Source organism: Capra hircus, chromosome 16 (genome assembly GCF_001704415.2).
Source record: "Capra hircus breed San Clemente chromosome 16, ASM170441v1, whole genome shotgun sequence".
Classification (NCBI taxonomy): domain Eukaryota; kingdom Metazoa; phylum Chordata; class Mammalia; order Artiodactyla; family Bovidae; genus Capra; species Capra hircus.
Window position 1 is genome coordinate 57043150 of NC_030823.1, and position 15703 is coordinate 57058852.

General features: G+C 43.4%; 1 protein-coding gene across 1 annotated transcript in view; it reads left to right on the forward strand.

Moving 5' to 3' along the window:
* Window positions 1–15703, forward strand: part of BRINP2 (BMP/retinoic acid inducible neural specific 2) — a 144435-nt gene that overhangs the window by 75307 nt on the left and 53425 nt on the right. The window contains exon 2 of the mRNA XM_018060635.1: window positions 8942–9290. Coding sequence (XP_017916124.1) covers window positions 9019–9290 — 272 coding nt within the window. The 5' untranslated portion in view covers window positions 8942–9018. The remainder of the gene's footprint in view (window positions 1–8941; window positions 9291–15703) is intronic.

Consider the following 15703-nt stretch of genomic DNA (forward strand, 5'->3'; position numbering starts at 1 on the left):
ATTGAGTCGGTGATGGCATCCAACCATCTCATCTTCTGTTTTCCCCTTCTTCTCCTGCCCTCAGTCTTTCCTAGCATCAGGGTCTTTTCCAATGAGTCAGTTCTTTGTATCAGGTGGCCAAAATATTGAAGCTTCAGCTTCAGCATCCGCCCTTCCAATGAACATTCAGGCTTTATTTCCTTTAGGATTGACTGGTTTGATCTCCTTGCCGTCCTGAGTAGAGTCTAAGTAAATGAAATTATTTGGCTTTCACAAGTAAATTTCTATTTTTTTCATCAAGAAGCTGGCTTAGCTGTGACTTTGATATACTCACATGTAACATGGAGTTTTACTTTCACAGCCAGTTTTAGGACAAAGTGGATACACTGAAGCATCATGAGGAAGGTGCAAATTGTTTTAAGCTGCTGAATATTAGCGGTACCAGCACAAGATGTGAGAATCTAGATATTTAAAATTTGCTTGACAGGTTGCTATTACAAAGTTTCTAGTAATGTTATTTGTGGTCATAAACAGGAAATGGCCAAAAGCTATTCTCTTTGAGAAGCCCAATTTTTACACAGCTGTCAATGCAGCAATTATTTTGTCTTTTTTTTTTTTTAAGGTGAAGGGACATGTTCCAGGTATTCTTTTTTTTTTTTTTAAGGAAAATCTTTAAACATGTTTAAAACTTTTCTTTCTTAAAAAAGGATTTTTTTTTTTTTTTTAGTCAAAATGTCTTCAGATCTGGAGAAAAACCAGTGAAATGGAAACCATATGATTCTGAGGCCAGGTTTTTCAGAAGCGCCGTCAGCACTGAATTCAGGCATTCTTGCTGTGCTCAGCAGACCCAGCCCGGCAATCAAAACTGATTCTAAAGCTGATACTCCTATAACCAGGCAGGTTCCAGCACATTGTGAGCCCTGAAAAAGCATAATTACAAACAAAGACTGACAAGAAGCACACGTTGACTTAATATAGCTCGATTCTTTCAAAGAGCACACAGCTTTTCACACACATGCTCACACCTGTCCTTAGAAACCCTTGATTAGCAGAGGAAGGGGTGGCTGCCATCCCCCGTGTGATAACAGAGGCCACTAAGAGGCTCAGTGGCTAGGCCAGGACCACATGTTGTCACCAGCTCAAATTGCTGTCTCTATGAAATGCATGGAATTGATTCACCCTGTATTTTTAAAGACTACATAAGTGCTAGAGTTTTTTTTATAAAAACAAAGACCTGGCCCTGACCTTGAGAGGTCTTTAGCCTGATGAGGGGTGACGTTGTGTGGCTCAGCGGAGATGATCAGATGTGGGGGAAATGATCATCATCACTGCACTCAGGAAGCTGCCATGCTACCTTTCTCTCATGCTGAGAGTAACTGCTAGTCTTCTCCAGAAAGCACCGAGAGTCCTCACAGACATGCAGAATGGGAGGGAGGTAGTATTGTCTCTTTTTGGCTGTGCTGAGTCTTAACTGTGGTACACAGAATCTTCATTATCGCAGGCGAGATCTTTAGTTGCGGCATGTGGGATCTTTTTTCTTTTTTTTCCAGTGGCAACATGCAAACTCTTAGTTGCAGCATGTGGGATCTAGTTCCCTGACCAGGGATTGAACCCTGGCCCCCTGCAGTGGGATTGCGGAGTCTTAGCCACTGAGGGACCACCACAGAAGTCCCTCATTGTCTTTTATGTGTCTATTATTTTTCAATTGCTGTGTTAGGAATTACCACAACCTTAGTGACACAAAGCAATATGAATTCACTGTATCACAGTTTCTGTGGGTTAGAAGTGCAGGTACAGGTTAACTGGGTTCTCTGCTCAGGGTCTCACAAGACTGAAATCAAAGCATCAATCAAGGTAGCAGTTCTCTTCTGGGGCTCAGAGGTCTCTTCCAGGCTCATGAGGTTGTTGGCCGAACTGGATGTCTTGAGGTGGTTCCACTGTGGTTCCCATATTCTTACTGGCTGTTGACTGGGGATTGTATTTAGTTCCTGGAGGCTACCCACAATCCCTTGCTGCATAAGCCCCATAGACCATACATAGCAGGCTGTTTGCTTTCGTCTGGGCCAGCAGGAGCCATTCTCTCAGACACTTCACTTTCTTTTGGAGGTTCATCTGATTAAACCAGGCCTACCCAAGATACTTTTCCTTTTGATTAACTCAAAGTCAACTGATTAGTAACCTGATCATGGGAAGAGTGTCTCATCACATTCACAGGGCCTGCCTGCACTCAACAGGAGGGGATGATATGGGACATACACAGAAGGACCCAGGAATGTTGGGGACCATTTCAGAAACCGGCATTCTGCAGTGTCCTTCCCATGTCAGTGCTTGCCCACCCTACCGTGTTTGCTCCTTTGGCCTGCTGTGTCAAGCAGCCCCAGTCCCCAGAATGTGCCTCCACCACTATGCCTTTAGAAAGAGAACAGTATTTTTTAAGAGGAACTAATCACTGATGGTAGGCAGTGTTTCAGACAATGTAACGAGTACTTGTTTTCATGTTGTCAGGACTCAGCAGAGTGTCTGGCACTTAGGAGTCCTCAATTTCTGTTTCTCATGCAATGAATGCATAGATGATTAAATGAGAAATATTTTGGGCATCCTCATCAGATTCCATCCCATAAAAATAAATGCCTACCCCCGCCACGTGCAAGGCTGATTCCTCCTCTTAGTTTATAGCTGTTTCCCCACACCCTGGTTTAAAAAGTAATGCTTGCTTATTATAAAAACACTCTTGGAAATATTCCTTCTTTCTATGGTTTTATTTTTTATATTTAACTTTTTTAATCCATCTGGAACTAATTTCCCAATATTATGTATAAAATAATCCATCCCCTACCCATTTAATCCGTGATGCTTCTATATATATATATATGCATATACACTAAGTTCTTATGTATAATAAGGCGTATTTTGGAGCAAGCTGTTCTGTTTCATTGATGTGCCCACCCACTTGGTATGTCAGTATCACCTAGTTATTGGAATTTTATTGTATGTTTTAAGATCTGATAGGTCAGGTATTGCCTCACTATTCCTCCTTCAGCCCCTCTCTCCACCAGTTCATTAAACACAGGTCTATCTTGCCACCCACTCTAGTACTTTTGAGAGCAAAAAATTCTTTGGCAAAGTCTGGACATGGAACCAGATCTAGGTTCATAGTCTACCTTTGCCTCTTCCTAGCTCAATGCCTCTCAATCTCAGGGATATGTTAAACCGGCAGTGAAATGTTTAGAGTAGAAACTTATTGTCATAATGAACTGGAGTAACATCTAAGAACAATCCAGTACATAGTAGCTGGTCAATACCTACTATCTGGAGTGGAGGAGTGACTCTGAAGGCCCAGGAACCTTTGGTTCTGTCCCTTCATCCTTATCAGCAGACATGGCAAATCTTTTCAAAACCTCTTGTACAAATGCTAAGGTTTGGATCTCTCAGCCTCAGGTCAGCTATTAGGCTTAGAGTATCCAGGATTAAGACTTGGCCCAGTCTCTGGGCAGCCTCTTCAGGGTTTGCATTGGTCCAAGGGAAGTCTTTTCATACTGTTCATGGGGTTCTCAAAGAAAGGCAATGCCAAAGAATGCTCAAACTTCTGCACAATTGCACTCATCTCACACACTAGTGAAGTAATGCTCAAAATTCTCCAAGCCAGGCTTCAGCAATACGCGAACCATGAATTTCCAGATGTTCAAGCTGGTTTTAGCAAAGGCAGAGGAACCAGAGATCAAATTGCCAACATCCACTGCATCATGGAAAAAGCAAGAGAGTTCCAGAAAAACATCTATTTCTGCTTTATTGACTATGCCAAAGCCTTTGACTGTGTGGATCACAATAAACTGTGGAAAATTCTGAAAGAGATGGGAATACCAGACCACCTGACCTGCCTCTTGAGAAACCTATATGCAGGTCAGGAAGCAACAGTTAGAACTGGACATGGAACAACAGACTGGTTCCAAATAGGAAAAAGAGTACGTCAAGGCTGTATATTGTCACCCTGCTTATTTAACTTAGGGATGTTCCTGACGGCAGAGTACATCATGAGAAACACTGGGCTGGAAGAAGCACAAGCTGGAATCAAGATTGCCAGGAGAATTATCAATAACCTCAGATATGCAGATGACACCACGCTTATGGCAGAAACTGAAGAGGCACTCAAAAGCCTCTTGATGAAAGTGAAAGGGGAGAGTGAAAAAGTTGGCTTAAAGCTCAACATTCAGAAAACGAAGATCATAGTCTGTGGTCTCATCACTTCATGGGAAATAGATGGGGAAATAGTGTCAGACTTTAATTTTTTGGACTCCAAAATCACTGCAGATGGTGATTGCCGCCATGAAATTAAAAGACGCTTACTCCTTGGAAGAAAAATTATGACCAACCTAGATAACATATTCAAAAGCAGAGACATTACTTTGCCAACAAAGGTCCATCTAGTCAAGGCTATGGTTTTTCCAATGGTCATGTATGGATGTGAGAGTTGGACTGTGAAGAAAACTGAGCACTGAAGACTTGATGCTTTTGAACTGTAGTGTTGGAGGAGACTCTTGAGAGTCCCTTGGACTGCAAGGAGATCCAACCAGTCCATTCTGAAGGAGATCAGTCCTGGGTGTTCTTTTGAAGGAATGATGCTAAAGCTGAAACTCCAGTACTTTGGCCACCTCATGCGAAGAGTTGACTCATTGGAAAAGACTCTGATGCTGGGAGGGATTGGGGGCAGGAGGAGAAGGGGACCACAGAGGATGAGATGGCTGGATGGCATCACTGACTCGATGGACATGAGTCTGAGTGAACTCCGGGAGTTGGTGATGGACAGGGAGGCCTGGCGTGCTGTGATTCATGGGGTCACAAAGAGTCGGACACAACTGAGTGACTGAACTGAACTGAAGGGAAGTCTGGTGCTTGTGCTGAACTGGAGCCATTTCAGAGTGATCTGGAGGCCTGGGGTGTGGGTGTGAGTAAAGTGCTGAAATCCACTTTACCTAACCTTAAATGAAATGCCAGGGAATTAACACCCTTGGCTTCATCCCCAGGGAGCCCATCTCTAGACTGGCAGCCAGAGAAATGCTTCAGTCCACAAATTACAGGTGTTGGGGATGGGAAGTCATTCTATCACAGACAGAGATGGTACTGGTGAGGGGAGATGGGTGAGACTCTGACAGCATGTGCTAGACTTTGAAGGTGGAAGACATGAATTGGATTGCAAGAGCCCCCACAGTATTGAGTTAGGCCTGTGCACTTGCCCAGAAATTTATAAAGGTGACTAGTTATCCTTAGACAAGTGCAGGCACTGGAAAGCAAAGGCCTGGGGTGAGTCACACGGAGCCAGGAGTTTTGAAGGCCAAAAACTTCTTTCCTGGCACTTTCCCTCCAACTCAGAGAGGGCAGGACAGAAACACACTCTTTCATATCTTCAAGAAGGATCCCAGAAGGCCTACTGTGTGCTCTCAGGAACTAAGATAGGAGGACAGACAGCTGTGACCTCAGAGAACTTCCATACAACACAGTGAGGAGAAAGAGCGTGATGGTCATCCTCGTCTTCCTGGATTTGCTCTCTGATGGTGCCAAGGAGGCAGTTTGATTTTCCGCTCTAGCTATATCCCTGCATGGCCTTCTGTGAAAGAACAGATCAGATGTTCACAGCTAGAAGTCAGAAGCTGGACTATTATCTAGTCAAGCCTTTTTCTCTTCTCCTCTTTTTTTTTAATTAAAAAATAGTTTAATCCTACAATGTTTTTATTTTTTAATTGAAGTATGTTTGATTTATAATGTTGTGTTAGTTTCAGGTGTATGGCACAGGATTCAGTTATCTATATATATGTATGTGTGTATATATATATATATATAAAGTATTTTATTTATAAAGTGTGTATTGGTGTGTGTTAGTCACTCAGTCATGTCTATCTCTTTGCAACCCCATGGACTGTAGCCCACCAGGCTCCTCTGTCCATGGAATTCTCCAGGCAAGAATACTGAAGTGGGTTGCCATTCCCTTCTTCAGAGGATCTTCCCGACTTGGGGATTGAACCCAGTCTCCTGCACTGCAGCCAGATTCTTTACTGTCTGAACCACCAGGGAAGCCATATATAACTTTGCTGTTGATTAGTCACTCAGTCATGTCCCTAAGAGTCCACAACTCTTTGTGACCCCATGGACTGCAGCACACCAGGCTTCCCTGTCCTTCAGTATCTCCTGGGGTTTGCTCAAACTCATGTCTATTGAGCTGATGGTGCCATCCAACCATCTCATCCTCTGTTGCCCCTTTCTCTCCATGCCCTCAATCTTTCCCAGAGTCAGTGTCTTTTCCAATGAGTCAGCTGTTCCCATCGGGGGGCCAAAAGTATTGGAGCTTCAGCATCAGTCCTTCGGTGAATATTCAGGTTTGATTTCCTTTATGATTAACTGCTTTGATCTCCTTACTGTCCAAGGGACTCTCAAGAATCTTCTCCAGCACCACAGTTTGAAAGCATCAATTCTTCGGTGCTCAGCCTTCTTTATGGTCCAGCTCTCACATCCATACATGACTACTGGAAAAGCCATAGCTTTGACTACAGGGACCTTTATTGGCAAAGTGATGTCTCTGCTTTTTAACATGCTGTCTAGGTTTGTCATAGTTTCTCTTCCAAGGCGCAAAGATCTTTTAATTTCATGGCCACAGTCACCATCCACAGTGATTTTGCAGCCCAAGAAAATAAAGTCTGTCACTGTTTCCATTTATTCTCCATCTATTTGCCATGAAGTGTGGGGGCCAGATGCCATGATCTTAGTTTTTTGAATGTTGAGGGTGTTTTTTTAATATAAATTTATTTATTTTAATTGGAGGTTAATTACTTTACAATATTGTATTGGTTTTGCCATACATCAACATGAATCCTTCACAGGTATACACTCGTTCCCCATCCTGAACCCCCCTCCCACCTCCCTCCCCGTACCATCCCTCTGGGTCGTCCCAGTGCACCAGCCCCAAGCATCCAGTTTCATGCATCGAACCTGGACTGAGTTTTAAGCCAGCGCTTTCACTCTCCTCTTTCACTTTCATCAAGAGACTCTTTAGTTCCTCTTCACTTTCTGCCATTAAGGTGGTGTCATCTGCATATCTTAGGTTACTGATATTTCTCCCGGCAATCTTATTTCCAGCTCGAGCTTCATCCTTCCTGGTATTTTGCATGATGTACTCTGCATAGAAGTTAAATAAGCAGAGTGACAATATACAGCCTTGACCTACTTCTTTCCCAGTTTTGAACCAGTTTGTTGTTTCATGTCTAGTTCTAACTGTTGCTTTCTGACCTGCATACAGGCTTCTCAGGAGGCAGATAAGGTGGTCTGATATTCCTATATCTTTAAGAATTTTCCACAGCTTGTTGTGATCCACACAGTCAAAGGCTCTAGCATAGTCAATGAAGCAGAAGTAGATATTTTTCTGGAATTCCTTTGCTTTTTCTATGATCCACCAGATGTTGATAATTTGATCCCTGCCTTTTCTAAATCCAGCTGGTGCATCTGGAAATTCGCGGTTCACATACTGTTGAAGCCTCGCCTGAAGGATTTTGAGCATTACCTTACTAGCGTGTGAAATGAGTGCAATTGTGCAGTAGATTGAACATTCTTTGGCATTGCCTTTCTTTGGGATTGGAATGAAAACTGACCTTTTCAAGTCCTGTGGCCACTGCTGAGTTTTCCAACTTTGCTGGCATATTGAGTATACCACTTTCATAGCATCATTTTTGAGGATTTGAAATAGCTCAGCTATTTCATATATACATGTGTGTGTATATATATGTGTATGTATATATATATATAATTTGTCAGATTCTTTTCTCTTGTAAGTTGTTACAAAATATTGAGTACAGTTTCCTGTGCTATACAGTAGGTCCTTGTTGCTCATCTGTTTTATATATAGTAGTGTGTATATGTTAATTCCAAACTCCTAATTTATCTGACCCCCTCGCCTTTCCCCTTTAGTAACCATAAGTTTGTTTTCTATGTCTGTGGGTCTATTTCTGTTTTACAAATAAGTTAATTTGTGTCTTTAATTTTTTTATCCATATATAAGTGATATATTTGTCTTTCTCTGACTTATTTCACTTTGTATGATAATATCTCCGTCCATCCGTATTGCTGCTAATGGCATGACTTCATTCTTTTTTGTGATGGAGTAATATTCCACTATGCACATATACCACGTCTTCTTAATCCATTTACCTGTTATTGGACGTTTAGTTTACTTCCATGTCTTGGTTCTTGTAAATAGTGCTTATGTGAACACTGGGGTGACTGTATCTTTTCAAATTATTGTTTTCTCTGGATATATGCCCAGGAATGGGATTGATGGATGATATGGTAACTCTATTTTTTGTTTTATAAGGAACCTCTGTACTGTTCTCCATAGTAAGCCTCTTTATTTTCTGTAAGAGATAACCCAGAGAAAGGTGGTGATTTGCCCAAGTTAATCCAGCTTAATAACAGTGATGGGACTTGACTATTCTACCCACAATTCACCATCAGAAAAATGGGGTTTCTCTTTGTTTCACATCAAGCCTCTAGAGACAGCACACAGTCTATGAGTCTATCACTGGAACACAGTGAGCATTTACATTTTTGAGAGAGGAAGACAAATGTGGATGGTGTCGAGTTACATAGAAAACAAGGAAGCAACACACAGTTAAGAGTTAGACCACCCGATGTCAAAATTCTGGTTTCTTCACTTAAAAGCTGCATGAACTTAAGCTGCTTTCTTCATCTCACTATACCTTATCTTCTTATCTGTAAAATGATCATGATGGTGTTGCCCATAGGATTGTTTTAAGAATTACGTGAAATGTACATGGACACTTAGCTCAAGGCCTAGAATGAAGGGGTATCACTAGAATGAAGGGTTTCTAGAAGGGTCCCTGCCCAGGGAGGTTTGATGTTCCCAGGCCAATGGGGTCAGACCAAGGTGTGCAACTGACATCTCCGTGTGGCCCTTTTCCAGTTCCAGGAGCCCTGGAGGAGCGCACAGAGCGGAAGAGTGTGGCGAGAGAATGAAGACACCAACCGGCCGGGAGAAGCATGAGGTGGCAGCGCAGCGCTCGGTTTAGAGGGCTTCGGCCGGTGGCGGCGGCCCCATGGGCAACTCTACTGGTACTAGGCCTCCCCGGTTGGGTGCTGGCTGTCTCGGCCACGGCGGCCGCTGTGGTCCCCGAGCATCATGCCTCCACGGCCGGCCAGCCACCCCTGGACTGGCTTCTCACCGATCGGGGTCCCTTCCACCGCGCGCAGGAGTACACGGACTTCGTGGAGCGCTACCGCCAGGGTTTCACCACCAGATACAGGATCTACAGGTGAGTCGGGCTCCCCTCTGAAGCCAGTCTGGGTCTGCATGGGTGCCAACCGCCAAGCCAGCTGGCAGACCGCAGACTGCACTAGGAGAGAGCTGAAGGAGTAGCAGGCAGGGCGAACAAGCTTGCCATGTTTTTTTTTTTTTTTTTTTTTTTTTTTTTTTTAAGCAAGAAGAAAACACATACAAGCTGGAAAACCTGCTGATGCCTCCTGGGGAACTTAGCAAAAGGGTTTCTATTTATAGGTTGTACTGCTTATAAATTGAGGACAAATCAGGCGGCATGGAGTCAGCATGTGGCCTGCGCTGCTGCAGGAGGTCAGAGTCAAATGCTGCGGATGGGTTTTAACTAATGGGTGAGATACGTTTATGAGTTGTAATTACCTCCACTTGCAAATGAAGGCAGGGCAGCTCCAGTTCCTGCCTTAGAAGAGGGCGGAGCCCCACAGGGGCAGGGAGGGGCCTGCCCTCACCCTTGTCGACACCACAGCCTCAGCTGGCCTTGTGCAAGGAAAGGGGCTGTGTCTTCCTGCCCTCTCTCTGCATGTCCCTCAGGAGCATCAGAGCTGAAAGTCAGACAAGTGACCTGACTGGTTCATCTGACTAGGCACAAATTCCCAGCTGCTGGAGCAGCACTTCAAAAGCGCAAGGCTCCCTGAAACCCTCACCTTGGGTGAGTCAGTGAGCCTCAGCTCTCTCTGGAGTGTATCCCTGAATTCAACCTTGCCCTTCATCCCTGGGCTCAGCCTCTTCCTTAGTGTTAACCCCTTTTCCTCTTCACATTGACTGTAGTCTTCAGATAACTCTAGGAGCTTGGCTAGAATTTTCTTTTTAATTAAAGACATTTACTTTTCAATTACAGATTCATTCCTAATGAAAGGAGTGGAGATGGAATATGGAAAAACACAAAGAGAAACAGAATCAGAAAATCACCTATTCTTTTGTCAGGTAGAGGTTGCTCTCTGTAACCTGAGTGTATGCATTCTTAGTCTTACGAACATGCTAAAGGTTTCACCCTCTTTCTGGATCTAGCAGCTTACATGCCTTACGTACGTGAACTCACTTAATCTTTCTAACAATCCTCTGTGGGAAGAACAATTATTCTCCCCGTTATACAGATGAGAAAATTGAGGTCCAGAGAAGTTAAGGAACTTGTCCAGGGGCACACAGCTGGTAAATGGTGAAGCCAGGATTAGCTCCCAAGCAGTCAGACTCCAAAGTCTGGGTCCTTAAATTATATTTAAAGAAATTATACTTTTCTGTTTTTAAGGTTTTTTTTTTTTTTAATGTTGTTTTACTTACACAGTAACCTGTTTGGGTTAGTATGGAGTCTTAGAAATGAGGGTTTAACATATTCAGCCCTGAGAGATTCACTTATAGGGGCCATTCTCCCTGTACATGATTTCCCACATGGCAGATGCAGACAGACAGACAAGATGAGGTGTTTGAGGGGCTGGTGCTTTATGAGTGCAGAGGTATGTAGAAACAAAAGCCATTTCTCTCCCAGTCTGGTCTTAGAAATGATTGCGATTGATACTCTCTGTTTCAGCAGCTTTGGTCCTTCCCATCCTCCTCACACTATGGTGGAAATTCTCACAGGGCCACTGAGGCAGAGACCAGCTTGGGCAGAGTGACTGAGCGAAGCCTGCTCCAGTGAGAGAGGTTAGCTTGAATCTCAATAAGTATATAAATTAGAACTGTATCCTCCACAAATTTTCTATAAGGTAAATTCAGGGTGATGCTTCTTATCAAAGAAATTCCTTTTCCATCCCTCCAAAAAAAAGAAAAAGGAAAACAGAAAATCTACCCTAGAATGCATTTAGTGGTGAATTCCTCTGGTCTAGGAAAACAAGATTTAATTCATCTCAGACTTTTCAGTTTACCCCAAAATCTTTCAAACACTGTTATCACCAAATATATATATATACATACACACACATACATACATATATATATTTTTTCCAAGTAAATGGGAACTGAAATGTCAGACTGGAACCCCAACAGCACCATTCATGGCAAAGGACTCTGGGAACTAGAGTTAGAGCACCAGTTTCCTTCTCCTTCCACAGCTGTTTCTTGCCATCAGGGCCCCGCCTCAAGCCTGTTGACCCCTGAATGCCTGGGTGGCAGCTCAGAGCTGGCCCCCTCAGGAGTGTCTGGAACCACTTCTGCACCATCAACAGTCCTATCAGTTGGTAATAGTTTTTTAATCATTTACTGTGCCGCTCTCACACTGCGCTGCTCTGTTTCTCTGGGGTCAGTTATTGCGCCTGAACTTGTGCTTGGGGAAACAGTAACCAGTCTCTGACAGGAATGCAGTGTTCTGATTTGCAGCCCTGTGAGGGGGCAGTGAGAGCACGGTCCCACACGGCTGCTCCCGGATCACTCTGGGAGTCCTGCTTTTAGTTATTAAATGCAAGATGGTGGATCCAGGTACACAAGTGTTGTAGGGCTCTGTATTATCCCCATGAGAACTCACTCTTATCCCTTCCCCCTTTGTCTGTAGTGGTGATTCCCTCAAGCAATTCAAGAGCTTGCTTACTCTGACCAGAACAGGTCATGGAAAACTGGTAGAATATATATGGAGGGTCATCTCCAGTGACTGCTGCTGCTGCTCAGTCGCTTCAGTCATGCCTGACTCTGTGCGACCCCATAGACGGCAGCCCACCAGGCTCCACCGTCCCTGGGATTCTCCAGGCAAGAACACTGGAGTGGGTTGCCATTCCCTTCTCCAGTGCATGAAAGTGAAAAGTGAAAGTGAAGTCGCTCAGTCGTGTCTGACCCTCAGCGACCCCATGGACTGCAGCCTTCCAGGCTCCTCCATCCATGGAATTTTCCAGGCAAGAGTACTGGAGTGGGGTGCCATTGCCTTTTCCCTCCAATGACTAGAAGGGCATTTACTCTAGAAGGCCAGATGGAGAAAGAGTTTGCAGAGAATATCAGAAATGCTCTGCAGTGAGATATTGAGCCTTGAACAGAATTAGTCTTGTATTCAATTTTTTTTTTTTTAATGTATCTGGCTGTGCTGGGGCTCAGTTGTGGCATGCAGGATCTTCATTACGTCATGCGGGTTCTTTTGTGGTGGCACACGGCCTATGGAGCAGGTGGGCTCAGTAGTTGCAGCACAAAAACTTAGTTGCTCTGAGGCATGTGAGATCTTAATTCCCCCACCAGGGATCGAGCCTGAATCCCCTGCATTGCAAGGCAGATTACTCACCCCTGGATCACCAGGGAAGTCTCTTATCCAACATTTTAAGAAAGCTTTTGGTGCTTGGAGATTGTATGGTATCTGCATGTGCTTTCCATATACGAAAGGAGGTGAATTGTGATGGGAGAAGAATAAGACTTTCCAGTGGGGTTAGAGTATTTGGTGTAGAATTTCACGAAGCTCTCTCCCATAGCAGAAGAGAGGCCCTTCTCTTCTAGCTGTGTGTGAGCATATCATAACAATTATACAACCAAATTCTAAGATTAAACTCCAAGTCCTACCTCTTCTTTTCATTTTTCCATTCTTATTTGGAAATCAGAGTGTTCTCTCACTTGGAGGAGATGACTGATTGTTCTAAAATAGCTCTGGCCTCTCTAACTGTGGGTCCCCAGAGATTATTGCTCTCTCCATTTAGGTTTGTATTCACATAGGCACAGGTGCTTCAAAGTGAAGGTTCTGGAGCCAAATGACCTGAACTCTAATCCTGGAGCTGTAGCTTACTAGCTTTATAATGTTGGGATAATTATTTAATTTCTTTGTTCCTCACTTTCTTTATTTGTAAAATTGGGACAATTATAGTGCCCACTTCTAATGGACTGATGTGAAAATTATACGAGTTGATAGATGTAACATACTTAGAATAGTGCTTAATAAATATTACCTATTATTAGAATATCCTCAATAAATATTAACCAATGGAAAAGTTATAATGAGATGAGAGCCATGGGTACTCTCTTTGTGATAACATCTGCTGAGGACTTAGCATATGACAACTTACATTAGAAGGAGAAAAAAATGTTCTCGTGTTTTGTTTTGTTTTTAATAAATGGAGAAGTGTTTCATGCTTCTCTGTTTTTTTAAATTAATTAATTTATTTGTGACCCTACCCTACAGCATGCCAAACTTCCCCAACCAGGGATCAAACCTATGCCCCCTCCGTTGCAAGCACAGAGACCCAAACAGTGGAATCACCAGGGAAGTCCCTCTTGCTTTCCTTTTAAAAGTGTATTAACCTTAATTCCTTCTCTCTCTCTCAACTGGAGAATGAATGAATCTTCTCTGGGGCTCACTCTTACTGGTCTTATGGACTACAATAAATAGCTAGCTTATTTCCAGCCTGGTTTAGAGTCACCACAGAGAATGACCTTTCTTCTAAAGTCAGGGATAGCCAACTGAGCAGGCCTGCCTTGAGGTGTCCTACAGAAGGGAGTCAGTGGTCTCTGCCAGCTTCCTGGTCCCAGGGCTAACATGAAATGTCTCAGGATGGCACCATTATGAGAAAAGAGACGATATACATCCTTGTGAAAACTTTCTAAATAGCAGGATGGGGCTTGGCCATCTTACTCAATTTTTGGTCAGCTTTTAAATTCCATTAGCTGACCTCTCAGGAACTCCTCAAGACCTGTCAGACCAAGATCTGAGCAATCAGCCCACTTCTCAGACACTGTCTCTTAACAGGCTAGTAGTAAGAGCTATAGGAGCAGAGATCCTGTCTCTAATTCCATTTGTGACCCCTGAATTCCCACATTTGCTCCACTCTTTAGCCCTCAGTACAATAAACATTTAAGTGATCTGCTCTCACACCAGCCCTGTGAGGCAGGTGGGGACTCTTAGGGTTCAAAGTAGTGAGTTGGACTTGTTCAAGGTCAGAGAGGTAGCCAGTCACAGCCAGAAATAACACTCAAGGCTCCTGACTTGAAGTCTCCTTCTCATAACTCTAGACCACGCCACTTCCCTTTGACTGGTAAATGCATCTTCTTCATAATGCGCAACCTAATCAGGCACCTAAATTGAGCTGATGCAAATGTAAATATGGTCTCTCGAAACACTCTAGCGGTAATGTTCCATTCTCTCTTTGCTACAAATCAAAGTAATGAGCAGTCTGGGTTTTTTTTTTTTAATTTCTTTTTGTATTAAGGCTTTAATAGAGAGATAATCATGGGATTGGAAAAAATCCAAGCCGCTATGATGAAACACTTAAAACTCGGAAAGAATAAATTAAAACGAAGAGAGAAAGTTAGAAATAGTATAGAACAATGAGTGTGATATGGTGGTTGGAAGAAAAAAAGCAAGGCCAGGTATAATTCCAAATTATTGATCTTAGTCATTAATGCCTCCATTTCTGTCTGTCTCTCTTTTAGAAAAGAGTCTGGGGATGTGTTAGAAGTCTTTTGAGAGGACAACGAATCAAAAATTAATAGATATCTTCATTTTTAAAGGGAACTTTGTATTTTTTATCATATTCTGGGCAGAGTTTGCAAATTTTGAGAACCAAAGTAGAACAAAGCTTAAAACCAAGAGGTCGCAGTGGTACCCAAAGGTAGGCAGTGTGGAAACAGAAATGTGTTTTAGCCGGTGCATCTGGAAACATCCAATAGGACAAACTGGGATAGAATCAGATGGTGTGCTGAATGACGTCTGTTAAAAGAACCTTTCCACAGGCACCAGAGCAGTTATCTTAAGGAAAGATAATCTGTTTATGATTCATCAGGATGAAAAACAAGGCTTGGCAATAGTACCTGAGAAGGAAGTGAGACACAGGCAAAAACCAATATTTTGTCCATACCGCTCCATGTGTAGACTGTGGACCAGCAGCACTGGCATTACCTGAGAGCTTGTGAAAACTGCAAAACCTCAAGCCTTGTCCCAGCCTACAAACTCAGAATATGCATTTTAGCAAGAGCCCCACATGAACCGCATAGCACTAGAGCTTGATTAGATTAAGTGCTTGGGAGATGGAGTGGAGAGCGGAGTGGCCAGGGTGGAGAAGGACAGAAGGCTTCATGGTAAGGCAGCATCCTCCACGATGCACTTGAGGCAGTGAGAATTTTTGCAGGAGATGCTACAAATAGAGTAGTAGTCATAGGAAGTTGAATTTAGGAATTATTAGTGCCAAGGCACAGAAACTCATAAGAATAGATCCAAGCATCTGGGGGAAAAGATTTTTAAAAGCAGAAAAGGCTGGAGGGCCTAGAACCAGCCTGTGGGTGCCTTGTGGGAGATGGAGAGGTGAGGAAGCAGAGAGCAGCTGTGAAAGCCATCACAGAGGGAGCGCCAGAGCTGATTTATCATCCGGACCACGTCTCACGGACTAACAAACACTGATTTGAATAAACAGCGAACCCTAGGAGAGGCAGCATCTCCAATTAAGAGATCACAATCCACATAAATAAACGGCAACCTCAGTCTGCCTGGGTAAATCCCAGTGA